Source organism: Canis lupus, chromosome 20 (genome assembly GCF_011100685.1).
Source record: "Canis lupus familiaris isolate Mischka breed German Shepherd chromosome 20, alternate assembly UU_Cfam_GSD_1.0, whole genome shotgun sequence".
NCBI lineage: Eukaryota > Metazoa > Chordata > Mammalia > Carnivora > Canidae > Canis > Canis lupus.
This window is the reverse complement of record NC_049241.1, coordinates 5,092,269-5,114,937: the sequence shown is the minus strand read 5'-3', so window position 1 is coordinate 5,114,937 and position 22,669 is coordinate 5,092,269. Positions and strand designations below refer to the sequence as shown.

Here is a 22,669-nt window from a genome sequence, read left to right as displayed (position 1 = left end):
CTTAAGTCCTTTCCCCTCTCCCTGCTGTGTGGGGCTAGTGAAGTGATACCTAGGTTGTATGTAAAACGGCTCTGCAAAACTGCTCCTCTCGACCCTTAGGAATTTGGGGTTGTACGTGTTCCGTAGATGTTCCTCTCTTTTTAAGTCGTGGTTTTGACTCGCTTTGGGAGGGGTGGACCACTTATTTATCTTAGACGCCCTGAAATGTTTTGGCTAAACTCTTCTTGGCCATCGTGCTTTGTAGGAGGAAGATCCTCTGCTTATTGATTTTTTTTTCTTGCATTTTTCATGTTATAAATAAATGCTGAACCCAGGATGGATGGGTTAACCATTTTTCTTAGACATTTACGCTTTGGTCAGGCTGACCCCAGCTTTTGAGTATTTTGTCCATAATCTTCTATTTCTTTTTGATAGGAAATGCTTTATTTTTATATTTTAAAATACTTTATTTTATTCATGACAGACACAGAAGGAGAGGCGGGAACACAGGCAGAGGGAGAAGCAGGCTCCATGCAAGGAGCCCAATGCAGGACTTGATCCCGGGAACCACCCCCCATCACGCCCTGGGGCCAAAGGCAGGCGCTAAACTGCTGAGCCACCCAGGGATCCCCAGGAAGTGCTTTAAACACACCATTTTTTTCTTCTCCCTTGTTCTCACTTCTAAAAGAAGTAAATGAGTAAAAGAGTTAAATTTGTAGTGTCTTGGTGAATCACACAGATCCTGAAGCTGAAAGGGGCCTCAAGAAATTATGATAAGGTCCAGTCCTCTTCTGGCAGGAAGATCTTACAGAAGAGTGGGTAAGAACCAGAAAGGTCACGTGATGTGCCTATGGTAACACGGTATTTTGATGGTAAATCCTAGTAAACATGGACTGCTTTTACAATTGTGTACCCTTTTTCAAAAATTAATTTTTTAATGTTGAATAATGCTTCCAGATATAGTGTACAAAATTCATACATCATTGAGTTTGGGATTTTGTTTTGTTTTGTTTTTGCAAACATGTTACAATTGCACTAGTTATGAAGTAAATACTAAACAATCATTTACGGTTCTTTCTTTTTTTTTTTTAGAGATTTTATTTATTTATTCATGAGATACACACAGAGAGAGGCAGAGACATAGGCAGAGGGAGAAGCAGGCTCCATGCAGGGAGCCTCATGCGGGACTCGATCCCAAGACCCCAGGATCATGACCTGAGCTAAAGGCAAATGCTCAACTGCTGAGCCATCCAGGCACTCCATTTACATTTCTATGATGGACTATCCTTAGCACTGTGAACAACACACAGTTATTTCATTTTACTGAAGTGTGGGAACTGAGGCCCAGGTAGGGTAAGCAACCTGCTAAATGGTACAGATGCAATAAGGGAAGCCAAAGTTGGGATCTGGTCCTTTTGACCTTAAGATTTATGCTGTAAAACCATGCTGCATCAGTTTGGCCTGTTGGTAAAAGCGTTCAGTAAATGTTCACTTAAAGGTTAGATATTGAATATTAAAAGTAGTGTAGAGGGGCACCTGGGTGGCTCAGTTGGTTAAGCATCTGCCTTTGACTTCAGTCATGATCCCAGGGTCCTGGGATCTAGCCCAGGATCAGGCTGTCTGCTCAGGGGGGAGCCTGCTTCTCCCTCTCCCTGCCACTCCTCCTGCTTGTGCATGTGCTCTCGACCTGTCTGTAAAATCAGTCAATCAATCAATCAAAAAAAAAAAAAAAAAAAAAAGCATAGAAAGGATTCATAATCTTGAGCAGCTTTTCTTTCCCTGAAAAGAGGTGCACACATACAGAGACAGATTGCAAACAATCACAGCAGGTAACAGGCCTCTGCAAATTTAGATCGGTGCTGCCACAGTGCCATTTTTTGCTCCATTGTGTTTTTGCTAGAAGTCTTTTAAAATATATATGTGTGTGTGTGTGTGTGTGTGTGTGTGTGTATATATATATATTTTTTTTTTTTTTTTTTTTTTTTTTGGAGAAAGCACACTGCACTTATTTGAGGTGGGAGGCAGAGACTGAATCTTAAGCAGGCTCCACTCTTGGTGCACAGTCTTTTTTTTTTTTTTTTTTTTTTAATTTATTTATTTATTTATGATACGCACACAGTGAGAGAGATAGGCAGAGACACAGGCAGAGGAAGAAGCAGGCTCCATGCACCGGGAGCCCGACGTGGGATTCGATACCGGGTCTCCAGGATCGCGCCCTGGGCCAAAGGCAGGCGCCAAACCGCTGCGCCACCCAGGGATCCCGGTGCACAGTCTTATGACCCTGAGGATCATGATCTGAGCGGGAAATCAAGAGTCATGTTTAATGGACTGAGCCACCCAGGTGACCCTGGTTAGAAGTCTTTTTAGTAAAAGTATTTTAAGTGGCTTTAATCACAAAAAATATTCATGCTGTATTTATACTAGTTTATGCTTTTTTTTTTATACTGTGTTAATAAGTATCTTCATTTGCATCAACAGTACTTTTAACGTTATTTTATCTGCCTTTAAAGGGCTCTTGACTTGGAGGGGGCATAGTAAAGGACTGCCAGGCCCCAGTGGTTGTGAAGCAGTAAGCTTTGGGTGGGGCCTGGCATCAGCACTTCTGAGCATCACAGAGAATTCTGATGTACATTACTGGCCTGAACCACTGATCTAATTCCAAAAATGGGTGGCAAAAGAAAAACAAGACAAGACTTTTTGTTTTGCTTTTTGAAATGCAGTTATTTTTTTAAGCTGACCACTACTGAAGATTATTCATTCACAGGGATGGGGGTGTGACAGGAGTGATGATCTATCTGGGAGTATCCAGCTGTTGTGTGTGCTTTATCTTGGCACCTCCCCAGACTGTGAGCTCTCTACTGAACTATGCCTTGTCCCTCTCTATCTTAGCGCTTAACACAGTACGTGGTAAAGAGTGGGTATTTTAGGGGATCCCTGGGTGGCTCAGCAGTTTAGCATCTGTCTTTGGCCCCAGGGCGTGATCCTGGAGTCCTGGGATCAAGTCCCACATCAGGCTCCCTGAATGGAGCCTGCTTCTCCCTCTGCCTGTGTCTCTGCCTCTCTCTCTCTCTCTTTCTCTCTCTTTTATAAATAAATAAAATTTAATTAAAAAGTGGGTATTTAATGAATCAGTGCTTTTCCCATCAACAGTATATGGTGAACAGTATTCATACTATCTTCCCACTTTTAAGATGAACTCAGTTAAAGTTTGTTGATTTCCCTGAGCTGGGTGAGATGTGAGCTTGGGGCTGTTGGCTCCTTGGACAGTGCTCTGTGGATGAGACCTAGGTGTTCCTTTCTCTGTCCTTTTTGTTCTCTGAGCAGATTTATTTTTTTTTTCCACAACAGTTAACTAAATAGTCTGTTTTTCAGTCAATTATTAAGTAATTTGTGAGCTCCTTGAGAGCAGGAACTATATCATGGAGTTTCATTTTATACATAGCACAGAGTAAACATGTTTTTTGCCATCCAGGGTTATTTAAATGATAAATGTCAATGAAGACCAAATTTTGGTTAAATAATAGTTGTAGATATGCTAAATTTTTCAAGGTACCATTATTAAGCAAAGTTTTTTTTTTTAACTTGTAAAAATACTGCTTTTGTAGTAGCAGAAATTATGGTTTTCCTTATTTTTGTAGACTAGGAAGACTTATTAATTACCTTCTGAATTTTGTATCAACTTTTCTATAATAGCTTATGCTCTATACTATGTATAGTAATTTATGAAACTTCTGTTACATCATTTAGATAATTATGACATGTTTATAAAATAAACTGTTAAACCTCATGTAATTATTAGCCTTATTTTTTAAGAATGTGGAATCTAAACAGATGTAATAAATGAGTACCAGATTGCATGTTCCTTATCGTCACACATTATCTTGTTTAATCTTCAGAATAACTTTGTGAAGTGGATGGTATTATCTTGTTTTTATAGCTGAAAGAGTTTGAGGCCTTCAACAGGGCAGCGTGACTTCTCCAAAGGCAGGTGGTGGAACATTTATCCATAGTTATTTCTGCTTATTTCTCTTCTTCTGTCCTTGAGGACTTTAGGAAGAAAATCCTCTTCTCTCCACCTCCGTGATTCTCTGGAGGTTGAGCTCTGTCACTGTAGGCTAGTTGGAGAGGTCTCAGGTTCTGTATACTTGGCCCTTGCTTTTCCCAGGAAGAGAAGAGAGACTGAGCTTGTGGTGGACTGGTGGGACTGGAGACACAGGGACACAATGTGAGAGTGGGTTCACGAGTTCCTCCAGAATGGCTTTTGCTGGGAGGTTTGCCCTTTTAGTTTCTGTCCTGAGGGTTCCAGGGCCTTGAATGGGTATTATTTCAAAGTAGTATTTGGTATCTTGGTGTATGATGAAAAATTAGATCATCTTCCCTTGATCCCCTGTTTTAGAATGCAGGTTGCCTAATTTGGAACTCTCAGTCTTGAGATTGGGAGTTCTTTACTAGTCCCGCACCACCACAAGAGCTCATCACTGGAGCCTGCTGGCCTTTTATTCTCAAAGTCTAAGTAGTGGCACTCCTTGAGGTTTTTGTTTTTTTAAAGATCTTATTTATGTATTCATGAGAGACACAGAGAGAGAGGCAGAGACACAGGCAGAGGGAGAAGCAGGCTCCATGCAGGAAGCCCGATGTGGGACTCGATCCCAGGACCCAGGAATCATGACCTGAGCCAAAGGCAGACACTCAACCACTGAGCCACCCAGGTGTCCCACTCCTTGAGTTTCTTGAAGAGATTATATCAGCCTCACAGCCTGTTCATTACAGGCCAGAAAAGGCACCTCAAACACCTCAAAGCCAAAAGTCCTTTGGAAAAGCCTTCTGTGCTTTGCTTTGGGTCTTGGCTTTCACCTTGGGGAGGCTCTGGGTCACATTTGGCTGCTCCTCCACTGTTCTCTAGGTCTTCCCTCTGTCATGGCTTCCTAACCTTCCAAAGCAACTCTACCAGGTGCCCCCTCCCTACCCACCCTTCCTTCCTTCTTCCCTCCCCTCTACTACCTGAGTGATCTGAAACAGCCATTTCTAGCTTTATTCTGTTAATAAAGTTCTTTAATGGCTTTGCATTGCTTAGGGCTGAAGTGAAAGATGCCTAAAGTGGGGACAGTGTGGGTTGGGTCTGGCAGGTATTCTAAAGCTGGTCTGTAAGCTGAGATAAACCCTATTGGTATGTTAACTGGTCACCGAGACACCTGGAGAGCTCACTAGACTTAAAGGGACAGCCCCCCCAAAAAATAAAATAATAAAAAAAATTAAAAAATAATTTAAATAAAAGGGACAAGCCCCCTCTCAGCATCTGGAATGCAGCCAGAAATGCATATTTCAAGAGAAGCCAGAAACCCAGATTTGCAAATGAAATCTGACTTTCAAATATTGGTAATATACAAATGGAGTTTTAAATGTGCAGGCCAAACATTATCTCTTAAACATGGTTCTGGGTCTCAGAACTAGTTTGGAACCTTTGACTAATCACATAAAATCTGAACTGAGCCAGGGCCACTGAAAGGCTGTCACATAGGTCTTTTCAGCCCCTTTCAGATTAGAACACCATTCAGTGGTGGTCTTACAATAAAAACACTTGAACTCAGAATTTCAATTCCTTTTATAGAACATACATTTTAATCTGTCATGGAAAGGGAATTTGGCAGTCCTGAGCCCATGTCTCCAGGTTGAATGCCATAGTTCTCATTCTTCCGGAGCACACGTTTACTGTCTCCTGTCAGGGTGGGGAAGGGCAGTCACTTGTCTCTATAGAGTTGGGCTCAGGGGATCTGAGGGTCTCATGACTGCTTACAAAGACTCTCAACTCATCCTCTTGTTGGTTCCACTCTAGCCTTCCCAGACGCCCGTGCCTCCAATCTCCAAGCTTCTTGAGAGCAAGGGCTGGCCCTTGTGTCTCACTGGAGTCCCTCCCGGCAGGCACTTCAGTATTAGTTTTCTCTGCTAATTCAGCTGCTGCTGTCCATGCATGTATCCTCCAAAAATGAGTTGACCATTTTGATATCCTGTGCCTTTTCTTTGTCTTTTAGGTTATATCTTTTTATTCATTTACTGTCCTTTTAGTAGGTTTTGGAAAAGAGCCAAGAAATGCATGTTTTCTGGGTATCACTGCGTAACTAACCACATCCCAACTCAATAGCTTAAAAAAACACTTTTTAACATCACCATCTTGCAGTTCTAGGGGGTTGAGATAGGAGGTTCTCTCTGGAGGGCTCTTGTGGTTGCACTCAGAAAGTAGCTGGAGCTAGAGTCCCCAGAACAGGCTTCCTATCCTGTCTAGTGATTGGTGCTGGTTGGCAGTATGGACCCTGACGTGACCTTTCCGTGTGGCCCGGGCCTCCTCGCAGCATGCTGGATGCATTCCAGGAGTATACACGCAAATAAAGTGGCATCTTATATAGAAGCCACTCCTCTGATACTCCTTGAGCCATCACCCAGGCCTGCCCAGGTTCAAGGCGAGAGGATCGCTTGATGGCAGGAGTGTCTACGTCCCTTCCGTTGGGAGGAAAATGTGCAGGAGGGCATCGACTGTGGCAACAGTCTCTGACAGAATAGGCTCCCATCTCACGTGTTCAGTTCACCTTTTCAGTGGAAGACCAGAGTGTTCTTCCTAAAACAGATGTCGAAACTGTAGGGTAAGTGTAGTGGCCCTGAGTGGCCTGCCCACAAACAGCCCTTTTTGTCTCTGTTTTTGTGACTTCTTCCATTCACTCTGATAATACTGACTATCCCATTTCCTGGATATGCCACATGGTATCCTACTCATTCTCACATACTTTACTCCTGCTCTGCCTCCTGGGGCCTTCTAACCTCTTTTCTCTGTAACGCCAGCCCTCGCCAGCCCTTCTGCAAGGTGGCAAGTCACACCCCCACCCAGTTATTTACTGATCTGCCTCAGGCACAGTCCCTTCACTGCTTTCCATTCTCTCACAGCCCTTTCTCAACCTCTACCTTGAGAGTGTTTGTACCCAACTTCTCAGGTGGTGACCTCCTGGAGGTAAATAACCGTGTCTCTAGTGCGTAGTACTGTTAAAATAGCACCTGAGCATTGCAGTGTTCCGAGGTCCCTTAGGGTTCTCCTGGGCTTACGTGCACAACATTCAGCTTTTGCTCTCTCTCCTTCCAGCAGTCAACTGAAAAATTTTACCACCAGGGAACACAATCCCGATCATATTAACCTTTCTTTCCAGCTAATTAACCCTGGAAGGAAATACCATGTATTCTTGAGGCTCTAGGTTTGTTGAGCAAATTTGATTTGTTCGTAGACATTTTGGTTATGACTTAGGTAACCAGTGTTTCTCTGTATTAGGAAGGTGAGTATCCGTCAACTGTGCATCAGAGTTTCAATCAGCAGAGCCAGTTTCCAGAATAACTGAAAATTAATCATCTTTCAGCTGAGGATGGCAGTTGAGGGTGCCGGTGGCAGAGTACAGGGTACCCTGGATGTCTTGGCATATTCCAGATTTGCTATCAATGGATTGTGGGGCTTCAGATGAGTTCCAACTCATGAGTCTGTTGGCTCGTAGGTCATTTGAGGCTGCACCACCTACCAGGGTGGAGGAGTGTGGAAGGAAGAAAATGGAAGCACTCTTCCAAGTGGTAAACTGAGGCATTCATGAGGGTGTTGAACCTCAGAGCTCAAAACTCTTGACCAAATCCCTGAACTAAACATCTAAATCTTACAAACTTTGAATGTGAAATGCACTGTTAAATATATTTAAAATTTTGATAGGGTTTTTAGCAAATGTATTTATTGTGATTTCACCCCCCAAAGAGAGAACTTGTCAAGAAAACACCATGTTGCATCCTCTGTTAGAAGTCTTATCTCTATAGCCAAAAAAAAAAAAAAAAGTCTTTATAGCCTTACTAAACAAAGGAGAGAAAGACTGTTCCCTTATAATTTTTCACAAAGAAAGCTTAATAATGTCAAGGGACATATCTGGAAAAAGGAAAGGGTTTCAATGTTATTTAAAAGGCCATTTGGGGGGCACCTGGATCACTCAGTCAGTTGAGTGTCCCAACTCTTGATTTCAGCTCAGGTTATAGTCTCAGGGTCATAGGATGGCCCTGAGTCAGGCTCCATGCTCAGCATGGAGCTAGCAGTTTGCTAGAGTCTCTCCTTACATCTCTGCCCTCCTCCCACCTGCTCGCACTAACTGTAATAAGTAATAAATCCTTTAAAAAAAAAGCCATTTTCTTCACATCTTTTTGTCAGGTGGGGGGGGATGTTTTTGATCCTATATAGCAAGGGATGGGCTTGTATAATGAGACCAATATCTTGATTATTTGTAAAAATGAAAAATCTTTGTTGAGTAGGTGAAAGGTTGAGATTTAAGAGAAATTAGATTGCTGCAGTGAAAACTAATGGTCATTTTCCACCGTGCCCCATAAAATAAGGTTCAGGGTCAGTCACACTGAATGGTATTACAGCTGTATTTTAAAAAGCTGTCTAATTTTATGCCTATAACAACTTCCATAATTATACATGTTGGAATAATCAAGTCTCATGCTTTGGGGTATAGCCAATTACTGTAGCGATCAAGAGGTAATTTATTTTCTCATGTACGTTGCTCACAGCAGGGCAGCTCCATTATGCATTCATGAAATTCTAGTGTGGCTGTTAGGGGTTGTTAAGTGCAGGCCAGTGGATTTGAAGGGCCACAGATTTATTGGAGATGGCAGTTCTTTTAAGTCTTCATCTTCTCCTTGTACCTGAGACTTTAAAAGGAGTTTTTAGGAATATATAGAATTATTTCCTATACTTGACCACAAGACAGATTTTTGGATATAGCTGTTGGTGAGCACATTGGACGTACAGCCAAATCCTTCCTTTCCCTCCGAGTCTACCTTTGGAGAGAATGTGAACTTGCTCTTTTGAAGGCGAGATCCTAATTTTGAAAAGAACTTGAGGTCATTTAGGGCAGTTCTCACTTGAGTGGGGAAATCTTTATATAATAAACCAGAATAATAGTCACTGTTGCAAATAAGCTTTGGGAATCCCTGGCATAATAACATGTTGTTATTCCAAAGTTCTATGATATTTGCAACTCTCAGCTCCTGGATAATTGTTGTAACTTATAATTTACACATACCAGTGACAGGAATATGTTACTTTGCTTATAGGTGTCTGGTGCCACATCCATTTCCTGATCAAAACTATTTTTGTAGCTTTACCATGAATTTTATACCTCCCCCCTCCTTGTAGTATTTTTGAAGCATTCAAAAAATAAAACTGGCAGTGTCCTTACATTTGAATGTGTCTTTAGTAAAGTCTTTTGTTTTGGTTCATTATATGCCTAACTGCAACTCTGTGCTCCTTAGTTTTTCCTTACCTGACAGTCTTAAGAAGCTAGAGGTTTAAAAACATTTTGAAAAATAAGTTTTGACCATAATCTAGAAGTATAAATACATTTTACATCAACAATCAGTAAATCCTGTGTACGTACACACACACACACACACACACACACACACACACGGTTGAAACCACAATAGTTCTTAAGGACGAGGGATACGCCCTGCTGTGTTCTGTTCTGCTGTGCCTGTGGGGTGGGGTTGTGGGGAGGGAGCTGGTTCTGGTCCACTACATCGATTTCATAATCCACTCCTAGAGTTTAAAAAAAAAAAATAAGGCTACAGACCTTGTACACTGTGTCTTTTCTTTCTCTTCCCCTCACCCTTGCTTTCTTAACACGGATTTTATTTTGTACAAGCCTCTCTTTCACTCTTGTGGAAATGCTGCCTTTCTATGCTTGCTCTATTATAACGGTACCCATGAAGGACTATCAGAATGAGGCTTGTTGTCCATCTGTTCTGTCCACATAGGATGCCATTTCCTGTACAACATCACCAGATTATCAGTGCAAGGAAGAAACTGAGGCCACATAGAGAACGTGCTCCATGGCCCCCCACACTCCTTGCATTATGTTGATCCAAACCATAGTCTTTTTTCCAAAAGATGTGGTCCAAAGAATGGATTTTGTGGGTAGATCCTCAGCAGCTGTCCTCCCCTCAGCCCCCAGCTGACAGGTCCGTCCCTGAACGTGTGGACCTGGAGCAGCATGGAAGGCCTGCTGGATGCTTCTAAGAAAAAGCGAGTACAGAAAGAGGAGTTAGTCCCCCCTCCCTGGTGCCTGTAAACAGGGGAACCTGTAGCCCAGCCACTAGTGGCAGTCACTCCTCAGTCTCTGGAGAACCAACCCTGGAATCAATTGGGCTGACACTGGACAGCAGATTAGAGAAACCCAAAGAGCTTGGTTCTTAGGGATACTGTCGAAGTCAAACTGCCCTGCTTTTGGATCTCCTTATAGAGCTAATTTCCTGTTTAAACCAATTTGATGTTCGTTTTCTCTTACCTGCTGTTGGAAACAGGCTTCTTAGTGTGGACACCTCTGTCCTTTCAGCTGACCATCAATATATGGAAGCACAAAAACTCCCATGATTATAGAAGCCACAAAACATGGGCTGAATCAATTAGAATATTCCAGCATGTTGTTGATTCTGCCTTGTAGCAGAACTCAGCTCCAGCTTGGTCCTACCACTCCTCAGCCCAGGTGACCTCGGTCCCTACTCAGGGCTTCAGTGTTCAGTGATGGACATTTACACTGTCAGACAAATGTAAGGCTGGGCTGGATGAAGAACGGACTCGGACCTCATCACCCTTCAGTGGTGGTAGCAGGGCTGTCATCCTGGGCACCAGCCCGCATGGCATGCACCCCAAGACCCACCCACAGTCCACACCCACACATGGGGCCAGGCAGCATCCAAGGGAGAGTAAGCAGCCAGCTTGTCTGTCAGCCTGACCACAACTCAAAGCCTACTTCTGAGCTGTGCAAGAGTCATGACCATGAGCCAGAGACCTGACCAATGTTCCTGGACACTTTGTTTCTAGTGTGCTTTGTGTTAGTGAGCACGGCCAGATTTCTTCCGACTTACTAAGACCGATCCAGGTGGGAAAGACATTGTCTGCAGAGAAGGTGTGAAGCCACTAGAAAGCAAGGGCTTGCTTTCAGCGCAACTCCGGTTTCACAAAATTTTACTGATTCTGAGAAGCAGGTGGAGGCCTACCCTACAGAGGTGTTTTCCTGACCCATGTGTGAAGAGCTCAGGGAGAGGTCATTCAAAAATTGAGGGGGAAATGACCCGATGACCAGAGGGAGCTCAGCCTGCCCCTGCCAGGCCCTCTTTAGGCCCGCTTTCTTGCTTGCAATTTCCGTGGATAATAAGGAAGGTCTTGGCATATTGTCTTCATCTTGTCACAGAGCAGGGCCCATGACTTCTTTTACTTTGTACGATGCAGGCCCATCCCCGTGGGGTTACGGTTTCCAGCCTGCCTTCTTGAGTGTTTGGTTTGTGCTTATCCCTGCACTATTTGGGAAGCTGGAATGGTTTCCATGTGACAGGTGAAAACACCAAGGCTTGGAGCCCCTGAAGTGAGTGACTTTGCTCAGGGCCTGCATGCTCTCTTTTGTGGGATACAGCTTGGCACAAAACACAGCCCCAGCTGAAGGCACACAGCAGAGGAGCTGCTCTGTGCCCAGGGAGCAGGTGGGCAAAGCAGAAACCATGGAGCCTTGGGGAACATGGTTATGGCATCAAAGCTGGCCATTTCTCCAGCCCCGGGGCCCAGTAGAAAGGAGCACCCTTAGGCTAGGTGGGTGCCTTCACCTGAGTTACTCTGAGTAGGCCCCATGAACCTGTAAAACTGGCTGGTCGAAGAGCAGGTCAGGGAAGGAACAGCCAGCAAAATTGGCCAGGAGAAATCCGCTGAAATCGATGAACTGTGGGAAGGACAGGAGAGAAGGAGTTACAGGTAAACCAGATGGGTCCTTGCCCAGTCACACGGGAGCCGTGGAGGATTTTAGTGGCCCCTGTCACTTCCTTTTATAAAACTGACCCAGTAGGGTTTATCTATAACTCCGGTGTTTTGTATTAGGGTAAGTACTTGGTGAGAAAAGCTCCATTACCTCTTCTTTTCAGAGCATCAGAAGTAGGATGTTACATGGTACAAGAGGCCTTCGTAATTCTACGCATCTGGAAGCCCAGAGACTGACAGTGGCCAATGGCGCACAGGAGATTGGGGAAACTCCCACTATCTAGTGCTGAGATCTCGCTGTGCTTTTTAAAGGCTCAGAGGCTCGAGGAGCCCCACTTAAATATGTCTGTTGATGAAAATGGTTGCAGTGGAGCTGATCCCTCAAAAATTAATAAAAAGATGTCTCATCACTTAGTTTCAATCATTAATTAAATGTTTAATGCAAACATTTTAAAAGAGAAATTGCAAACTAGAAAAAAAATTCCCCTGAAAATATTTAATGTAAATAACTCCTTGAGATGGTGCTTTATACAAAGGGCTTGTCAGCAAATGCCTTTTTGTTTAGGGGACAGGACATCAGGAAATGGTATGATTGTTTTCTATTTCAATGAGAGTTAACAAGGAATCCCACCTGGCCCCACCCCTACTCTGCAAACAGACATCTGTGCAGCATGATGAGCAGTGGTCCTCAGCTGGAGGTGGCTGGACCCAGGTGCCCTAGAGTATCTTCAAGCCACTACTTCTGTGCCCCCTCACTGTGTCCAGAGCCACTGGCCAAGAACACTCACTAATCCACCTTCGGATTGTTATCTTTTCTCTCTATATATCTCAAGGTTTTGGTAATACAGCCGAAAGATAGCCATACTGGCAACAAGCTCAGGTTCTCAGACACCTAATGCCATCAGCTCATGTTGGGTAAACACAGGAAGGCACACAATAAATTAAAGCAGACCCTCTCTCCTCAGGGGGTTTGTGGTGACCTCCAGGGTGGGGGCTGGGTTAGCCAGCGGCTGAGCTTCCAGCACTGGTGTAGTGTGAGGACCACCCTGGGAAGGAGGGGGTCCTGTATTAATAAGTCGTGTCAGTATACAGGTCTCATGAGCAAGAGGAGGAGAAAATCCTTGCCTTCTTATCCAGTGCAGTGCGGCCTCCCCAGTAAGGAGCACCCTCTCCTCCGAGTGCTGCTCACTTGCCCACTTGGCGAGGCCCAGCCATGTCTGCACAAATCAACTGTATGTACACCCTTGTTGTGAACTGGCGGCAAATTAGTCCACAGGACTCCCATCTGCTCCTTACTTAAGTGAATCACTTGGAAAACAAAACTAGAGGTTGTAGCTCAGTAAAACAATAAAGTGCTTTCGATGAGGGTAGCTGTTATTTACCAGTTGCTTCTCGTTTCACCTGAGGCACTGACACCAATGCTATGAAAGGTGATGATGTTTACCATAGTAAAAAAAAAAAATTGTAAAAGCCTGTTTCCACTAAAAAGCCTGCATTTCTAAAATGTACTTTTTTCCTATTGTTTCCATGTCTTCACGTTACTAAACCTGATCTCACTACTGGGTAAGGAAATAGTTTATGCTGGGGTGGGGTGGGGTTGGAGGGTGGAAGACTCGAGAACAGAAAAGGAGCAGTTCATAAATATTCCTTAAGGGTTCCACTTGTGACGGTGAGAGGGGGAGGTTATGGCAAAAAAGATGAGGCCCCGTGCTGAATCCAGATGTGAGTCCTGATAAGTGGAGACACGGAGACACAGATTGGCTTCTGGAAGGGTCCATGTTCAACCTAAGACTTTATTCTGAGTCCACATACTTGGTAACTGCTATAACACGCTTGCATCTTCCATGGCCTCGATCCACCTGTAAAACAGAGGAGAGGGAACAATTAGGTGTCACCGCTCTGTGACTCCGGTCAGAGAACTTATAAGTGACCAGGTGGACAAGGTGACTGTTAGCTTGATGTCAGGAACCATGTCATATTCATATGTGTTTCCCTAGCATTTAGCAAAAGGGCTGGAACACAGTGGAAATGTCTGCTGAACCAACGTGTGCCTGTATGAACGGATCATGATAATCTTTTTAAAAAATCTTACAACCAGGAACAGGTAGTTCCGTTGTTCTGCTGTGGCCCAAAGAGATTGATGAAACAGGATGGCTGGAACAGAGAGAAGCTAAAGCCCTGGGTAGTAACTTGTTTCCTTCTAGAGGGAGAGGCAAGGACATATAGGCCTAGGTATTTGGGTACCTTTGAGCCGAATTGGTATCCTCTGCTTTGAAGCTATAAAATAGGGTTTTCTTATGGTAGAGGTGAAAAATAGGTCCTACTTCACTGCTGCCCTCTTCCTTCTCTGGGGCAATGGTGAAACCGAGCAGGGGCATACTCTCCATGGCCACTGTGTCCTACAGAGGAAAAAAGCGAAAACTGGTATTAAACACGGCACTATACATACAGTCAACTGCTCAGTATTTACTGTTCCCTCCGATTTAAGATACACGAGGAGTCCTTCTGTGTGAGGTAAGCTTTGGCAACACTGGAATAACCACTTGCATACTCTCCCCCTCTCCCCCCACCCACTCCCCGTGAGGATCAGTCATGCAGAGAGAAAGAAACTTAACACTCTGTCACAGCCTGTTAAGGTCCAGGCATTTGCATCTTCATACTATCTTGTTGAATCTTCACAATAATCATAAAAGGTGTCCCGTCACTCCTGTTCTAAGACACTGAGGCTCAGGGAAGGTAAATAACTCCTCTCTAAGATCACACAATTTAGTAAGGGGCAGAGAGAATTTGGACTCATGACCACCTTCTAACACTACATTCTTTTGCTGACTTGATTAGTTAGTGACTGTTTTCCAGAATTACTTCAGAAAACATACCCTGTACTTGTTCCCTCATGCCCTCATCCACTTAGGGTGTCTGTGCTATAAAGTTGCTAACAATTTGATGAGATGTACACAGAGAACATAAGTAGATCTTAAAATCACAGTACTCAGTGGAAAAAGATTTTTGTATATAAAGATATATTTACATGTATTTATGTGAAGATACATCCTTATCAAATACAACTTTATGAAATCACACATGAAGAGATACAATTAGTTAAGCAATTAGTTAAGATATAATTAGTTAAGAAGGTGGTGGGAGGAGAATGGGGATAGTTGAGGTTGTGCATAAGATGCAATCAATTTTCAAAGACTGCTGTATCAGGAAAAGCATCTGACAAAACTCAGTATCGATTCATGATTCAAAAAAAAACCTGTAAGCAAACTAGAAGGGAATTTCCTTAATCTGAGGGCACCTGAAAAATACCTATAGCTAATATCCTACTTAACAGTGAAATACTGAATGCTTTTCCTATAAGATTGGGAACAAGACAAGAGGGTGCTTGCTCCCAACAATTAAACTCAAAATTGTACTGAAGGTCCTAGCCATTAAGGCAAGAAGAAAAACATAAAGTTCAGAAATAGAAGAAGTTAAACTATCTGTGCTTGCAAAGGATTTGATTATTAAACAACTACTAGAACCAATAATCAATTTAGCAAGGTCATAGGATAATCAGTTTTTTCTATCTGTTTACTACCAGGATACAACTGGAAAATAAACTCGATTCAAAATAGCATGCAAGGGGCAGCCTGGGTGGCTCAGCGGTTTAGCACCGCCTTCAGCCCAGGGCAAGATCCTGGAGACGTGGGATTGAGTCCCACATCAGGCTCCCTGCATGGAGCCTGCTTCTCCCTCTGCCTGTGTCTCTCTGCCTCTCTCTCTCTCTCTCTGTGTGTGTGTGTGTCTCTCATGAATAAATAAAATATTTTTAAAAATAGCATGCAAAAAATAAAGTTAACAGAAATGCAAGAACATAAGTATATGACCTCTATACTGAAACTATAACACATTAAAAGAAAAAGTAAAGAATAAGTAAATGAAGATATATGCCACGTTCATAGATTTGAAGATTCAGTATTGTTAAGATACCAACTCTCTCTGAATTGATTCAACAATCCCTGTAATAATCTCAGGTGTGCAGAAATTACAAGTTTATATGGAAACATAAAAGACCTAGACTACCCCCAAACAATCTATAAAAAGAACAATGTTGGAGGGGCACCTGGGTGGTTCAGTTGGTTATGCATCCAACTGGTGATTTTGGCTCAGGTCGTGATCTCATGGGTCATGGGATTAAGCCCCATGTCAGTGGGGAGTCTGAGATTCTCTCCCTCTGCCCCTCCCCCGAGTCCTGTGTGCATGCACGCTTTCTTTCAAATACATAAATAAATCTTTTTTTTTTGGGGGGGGGGAGCAGATAGGTTTTATTCCATCCTCTTCCTGCCCTAAATAAATCTTAAAAAAAAAAAAAAAAAGAATAATGTTAGAGGCTTACACAACCGGATTTCAAGACTTACTGTAAAGTTCTAGTGATTAAGGCAGTAAGGTAGTGGCATAAGAATTGGTAAATATATCACTGAAATAGAATAGAAAATTCAGAGATAGCCCCAAATGTATATAATCATTTGTTATTTAATAAAGACACCAAAATAATCCTATAGGGAAAGGAAAGCCTTTTTCTTTAACAAGTGGTGGTGGAATAACTGGATATCCATACGGAAAAAAATGAACCTCAACCCCTATCTCACACCATACTCAAAATTAATTTTAGATAGACCTGAATGTAAAAGCTAAAACACTGGAGATCCCAGAAAGCAAATACAGGGGAACAACTTTTTGACTTGCAGTAGACAAAAGTTTCTTACAATATGAAAGGCAATAGTCATAGAGGAAAACACTAATAAATTAGGTTTTATGTTAAAAAAAACTTCTGTTCACCAAAAGAACAGAACAAATTCATTAAGAAAATTCAAAGGTAAGCCACAAAATATTTATTCACAAAACATTTATCTGACAAAAGACTGGTATCCAAGATATGCAAAGAATTCTGTAACTCAGTAATAATAAGACAACTTACTTTTAAAAATGTGCAAGAGATCTGAACAGACATTTCTCAAAGGGAAATACACAAATAGCCAATAAGCACATCAAAAATATTAGTCATGGGACGCCTGGGTGGCTCAGTGTTTGAGCGCCTGCCTTTGGCTCAGGACATGATCCCGGGGTCCTGGAATCAAGGTTTGCATCGGGCTCCCTACAGGGAGCCAGCTTCTCCCTCTGCCTGTGTCTCTGTCTCTCTCTGTGTGTCTTTCATGAAAGAATAAACAAAACCTTTAAAAAGTATAGTTAGTCACTAGGAAAACCTAAATTAAAACCCCACTGAGATTCTTAGTAAATTAATGACTGAATACTAAGTGTTAACTAAGATGTGGAGCAACCATAACTAACTCTCCCATTTACATACATTGATGAGGGCAGCCTAAGACGGTAGACCACTTTGCAAAAGGTCTGTTAGTTTCTGATAAACCAAACATATACTTTCCTATGATCTAGAAATTCCAATCCTAGGTGTTAACCCAAGTGAAATAAAAACCCATTTTCATATAAAAACCTGTATACAGAAGTTTAAAGTGGTTTTATTCATAGTTAACAAAAAAAACGGAAACAACCCAAACGTCCTTCAACTTGATGAAATGGAACAAACAAATGGTGGTATCAAATGATCACAACATGGAATACTACTCAGCCATAAAAGGGAATGACCTACTGCTGTATTCAAAAACATGTATCTTAAACACATCCTGCTGAGTGGAAGAAGTCACATTTCTATGTGATTCCATTTACATAGAAGAAAGATTCTAAAAGAGGTGAAACTAATCTATGTTGGAAAAAAATTCAGAACTCTGGGGACAGGAATAAGGTAGGGAAACATAAGTAAATGATAGGGGGGGGTCACAGTATAGAGAGTGAAAACTGGCTATCCATTTTATCAAACGATTTTTCTTTGATGGAATTTGAAAGCTTAGTCCTTTCTTTTAAAAGCATTTTTTAAAAAGAATTTATTTATTTATTCCCGAGAAAGAGAAGCAGAGACACAGGCAGAGGGAGAAGCAGGCTCCATGCAAGGAGCCTGATGTGTGACTCGATCTTGGGACACCAGGATCACGCCCTGAGCCCAAGGCAGACGCTCAACTGCGGGGCCACCCAGGCGTCCCTGAAAGCTTAGTCCTATCACTGGTATGGTCTTATTAAGAAATTGTACAAGCTCTTTATGGGAAAAACTACTTTGGAAACATACTTGAAATCCACTTTTTAAAATCAACTTAGGGGGGATCCCTGGGTGTCTCAGAGGTTTAGCGCCTGCCTTCGGCCCAGGGTGTGATCCTGGAGTTCCCGGATCGAGTCCCACATTAGGCTCCCTGCATAGAACCTGCTTCTCCCTCTGCCTGTGTCTCTGCCTCTCTCTCTCTCTCTCTCTTTCTGTCTCTCATGAATAAGTCGACAAAATCTTTAAAAAATAAAAAAATAAATAAATAAAAGCAACTTAGGGTGTCACTTCCAACGACAATCATTGCTCAGGACCTAGAAACTTTGGGTTTTCCATTCCTAGACAGGATTCACATCTTTGGTGGTTATTTAATCATCACTAACCCTCTTCACTTGTCTAAGCCAGCATTTCTTCTTCCCAAAGAGTAGTCCATGGGGTAGAATAGTTCCGTGAGACACTCCATGAGGAAGGGCCAATGATCAGGCCAACATGGGAAATCTCCACAATACACATGGGTACATTACAAATTCTGAGAAGGACTTCTGTGAGGCACCCACTAACTGCCTACTCAGGGTCCCCTCAGAACCCAGTGTTTAGATAACCCCTGTGAGCATCCTGTGTAATACCCACTTAGAAGATGCTATCCTGGGCTGCAGGTAGGCATTTCAGCTTATTCTGGAAAGATCAAAATTCTCCTCAGTTCCTCTGTGGGCATGTCAGCAAGGGCTTGGCTCACATAGCACTGGAGTTGCACAGGCCCACTGTGGGTCCCCCTGTGTGTCCCTGCTGGCTTCTGGGATTCCCAGAGGGAGTGGCAGGCTGCGACCATCACAGCTGCAGGTCTTTTGTAAGCTTTATACACCCCAAAAGAAAATGTCTCTTCCACCTTTGCCAGCATCCACGGTCAGGGAGGAAGGGCCAACCCTGAGCTGATGCGAATATCCTCCTGGGGTAAAGCACACACCCTCTGCAGCTGGGCAGAGAATACTTAAGTCCCGTTTTCAAAGTGGGTTAGGTGTGGAAGCCTCCAGATGGTGGGGCCTACACATAGACATCTTTCAAACTATCCTCCAGGTTTAGCCTGGGTCAGGACCAGAAAGCTCCCTGCTATATAACCATAGCCCACACATGTCTACTTTGGCAGAAGGCTTGACTTCCAAGGCCCTCCTACATTTTAGATATAAAGGTAAGATGCTCTCAAAGAAATAGAAGCTTACGTTTGATTTAGTAGAAACATTACCATGAAGCAATGTAGTTCCCTGGTAAAGGAAATGCACAGAGCAAAAAAATGTGGTATATTCTTTGTTCCAAACAACTGAGGTGGAGAGCAGAAAGCAGCCTGCTCTTATGGAGTGTCTGGCTTGTGCTAGGTGCGGGCCTATGACATTCAAACACCTGGGTGCACAGGTCTCATGCTGTACTGCCTTATTTCCACAGAGAAATGGTAAGTTCTTTTGACTTGGAACCGAAACATGGTTGTGTATCCACAGCAACACTCAGCACATAGTGCTGCTTGACACAGACTTGAGTGACATGAGAACTGGAACCAGCATCCAGCCTTATGCTGCCCTGCAGGTGATGGGGTGTTGTGCACACCCAGATGGACATTCTGAGGTATGAGCTTAACCTGAGGGCCTTCACAGGTGAGAGGAGAGAAAACACAAACCACCACTACCTCACTGGCCATGTAGGTGTAGAGCACTTTGCCTTTGATGACAAACCAGAGCTTCTTCCAGTGCCTCTTGCCTTTCTTGCACCGGCTGAGATAGCCACTGATGGCGGAGCCCTCTCCAGAGGCGGCCACCTGACAGAAGAGAAGCAGAGCGGTCAGGACACCAGGTGGTAGACATGGTTCAGACAGAGATAAAATGACAGTGCAAACCAGTTGGCAGAGTGTTTATACTACTTTGAAATCTGAGACTCGAATGAGGTCTCAGGATACATCCAGCACCTCAAAAGCACCAGAACAGTACCAGGCTTTAAGACAGGATTTACTGAATGGACTCAGGAGACCAGTAGTCAAAAACTACCTTCAGGAGTGCCATCCCAAGTGGTGTTTCAGATTCTTAGCTCCCTCTCCCCAGCCCCCAAGGCCTCAAAATATGAAACTGCAGATATCTGGGGGAAAGGTTCCTCCTAAAACTGATTCTTATAAGAGTTAGTATCTATTCTTCTCAAACTATTCCAAAAAATAGAAAAGTAAGGGAACCTTCCAAATTCATTCTATGAGGCCAGCATTAACCCTGATACCAAGCCAACTAAAGACACCACTAAAAAAGAGAACTTCAGGCCAAATATCTCTGATGAACATAGATGCAAAAATCCTCAACAAAATAATAGCAAACCAAATCCAACCATACATTAAAAAAATCATTCACCACAATCAAGTGGGATTTATTCCTGGGATGCAAGGATGGTTCAATATTCACAAATCAATGTGATACATCACATTAAGAAAAGAAAGGATAAGAACCAAACGATCATTTCAATAGATGTAGAAAAAGCATTTGACAAAGGACAATAGCCATTCATGATAAAAACACTCAAGTAGGTTTAGAGGGAACATACCTCAATATAATAAAGGCCATTTATGAAAAGTGCACAGCTAATATCCTAAATGCAGAAAAACTGACAGCTTTTCCTCTACAGTCAGGGATAAGACAGGGATGTCCACTCTTAACATTTTTATTCAACGTAGTACTAGAAGTCCTATCCAGAGCAATCAGACAACAAAAAGAAATAAAAGGAATCCAAACTAAGATGCCTGGCGCACTCGGTTGGTGGAGCATGCAACTCTTGATCTCAGGGTCATGACTCTGAGCCCCATGTTGAATGTAGAGATTACTTTTTTTTAAAAAGTCCTCCAGGGCAGCCCTGGTGGCTCAGTGGTTTAGCGCCGTCTTCGCCCCGGGCCTGATCCTGGAGACCCGGGATCGAGTCCCACGTTGGGCTCCCTGCATGGAGCCTGCTTCTCCCTCTGCCTGTGTCTTTGCCTCTCTCTTTCCCTGTGTCTCTCATGAATAAATAAATAAAATATTAAAAAAATAAAAAAGTCCTCCAAATTGGGAAGGAAGAAGTAAAATTTTCACTATTTGCAGATGACATTATACTATATATAGAAAACCCAAGAGACTCCACCAAAAAACTGCTAGAACTGATAAACAAATTCAGTAAAATCACAGGATACCAAATCAACATACAGAAATCTGTTGCATTTCTATATGCCAATAATGAAGCAGCAGAAAGAGAAATTAAGGAATCAACCACATTTATAACTGCACCAAAAACAACAAGATACCTAGGAATAAACCTAACTAAAGAGGTGAAAGAAAGATCTGTACTATGAAGAAACACTGATGAAAGAAGTGAAGATGGCATAAAAAGATGGAAAAATATCTCATGCTCATGGATTGGAAGAACAAATATCATTAAAATATCAAATATCTATACTATATATATATCTATACTATATTTGTATATATACAAATATCTATACTACCCAAAGCAACCTTCACAGTTAATGTAATCCCTGTCAAAGTACTACTAGCGTTTTTCACAAAGCTAGAATAGTCCTAAAATTTGTATGGAACCACAGAAGTCCCTAAATAGCCAAAGCAACCTTGTAAAAGAAAAGCTGGAGGCATCACAATTCTGGATTTCTTTTTTTTTTTTAAGTTTTATTTATTTATGATAGTCACATCAGAGAGAGAGAGAGAGAGAGGCAGAGACATAGGCAGAGGGAGAAGCAGGCTCCATGCAGCGGGAGCCCGACGTGGGATTCGATCCCGGGTCTCCAGGATCGCGCCCTGGGCCAAAGGCAGGCGCCAAACCGCTGCGCCACCCAGGGATCCCACAATTCTGGATTTCAAGTTATGGTACAAATCTGAAGTAATCAAAAACAGTGTGGTATTGGCACAAAAACAGACACATATCAATGGAACAGAACCCAGAACCCAGAAATGTACCCACAACTATATGGTCAACTAATCTTGAACAAAGCAGGGAAGAATATCCAATGGGAAAAAGGATGTTTCCTCAATAAATGGTATTGGGAAAACTGGACAGCGACATGCAGAAGAGTGAAACTGGGCCACTTTCTTATACCATACACAAAAATAAATTCAAAATGGATGAGAGACCTAAATGAGAGACAGAAAAACACTTAAAATCCTAGAGGAGAACACAGGCAGCAGCCTCTTTGACATGGGCCATAGCAACTTCTTACTAGATGTGTCTCCTGAGGCAAGGGAAACAAAAGTAAAAATGAACTATTGGGATTTCATCAAAATAAAAAGCTTCTGCAAAGAGAAGGAAACAATCAACAAAACTAAAAGGCAACCTTTAGTATTGGATAAGATATCTGCAAATGAGATATCTGATGAGGGGTTAATATACAAAAATACATAAAGCACTTACAAAACTCAACACCTAAAAAACGAAAAATCCAGTAAAGGAATGGGCAGAAGACATGAACAGACATTTCTCCAAAGAAGACACACAGATGGCCAACAGACACATGGATGATCACGTCACTTATCATCAGAGAAATGCAAATCAAAACTGCAATGAGATACCACCTCACACTTGTCAGAATGGCTAAAATCAACAACACGAGAAACAACAGGTGTTGGTGAGGATGTGGAGAAAGGGGAACCCCTTTGCACTTTGCTGGGAATGTGAACTGGTGCAGCCACTCTGGAAAACTGTGGAGGCTCCTCAAGAAG

At 42.7% G+C, this 22,669-nt stretch overlaps 1 protein-coding gene and 1 long non-coding RNA gene across 6 annotated transcripts in view; one reads left to right on the top strand and one right to left on the bottom strand.

Moving 5' to 3' along the window:
- The window catches only part of LOC111091235, a 36,078-nt gene that overhangs the window by 407 nt on the left and 13,002 nt on the right, over positions 1 to 22,669 (top strand). The gene's annotated exons all lie outside the window — the stretch shown is intronic.
- The window catches only part of FGD5 (FYVE, RhoGEF and PH domain containing 5), a 128,235-nt gene continuing 117,771 nt past the window's right edge, over positions 12,206 to 22,669 (bottom strand). For 3 of the 5 annotated variants that reach the window (XM_038565566.1, XM_038565564.1, XM_038565565.1), the window contains exons 19-21: positions 19,621 to 19,749; positions 14,039 to 14,193; positions 13,617 to 13,653 (exon numbers count right to left, since the gene is read on the bottom strand). In XM_038565566.1, coding sequence (XP_038421494.1) covers positions 13,617 to 13,653; positions 14,039 to 14,193; positions 19,621 to 19,749 — 321 coding nt within the window. Of the gene's footprint in view, positions 13,654 to 14,038; positions 14,194 to 19,620; positions 19,750 to 22,669 lie in introns of all 5 variants that reach the window. The other 2 variants (XM_038565563.1, XM_038565562.1) reach the window with 2 other exon arrangements.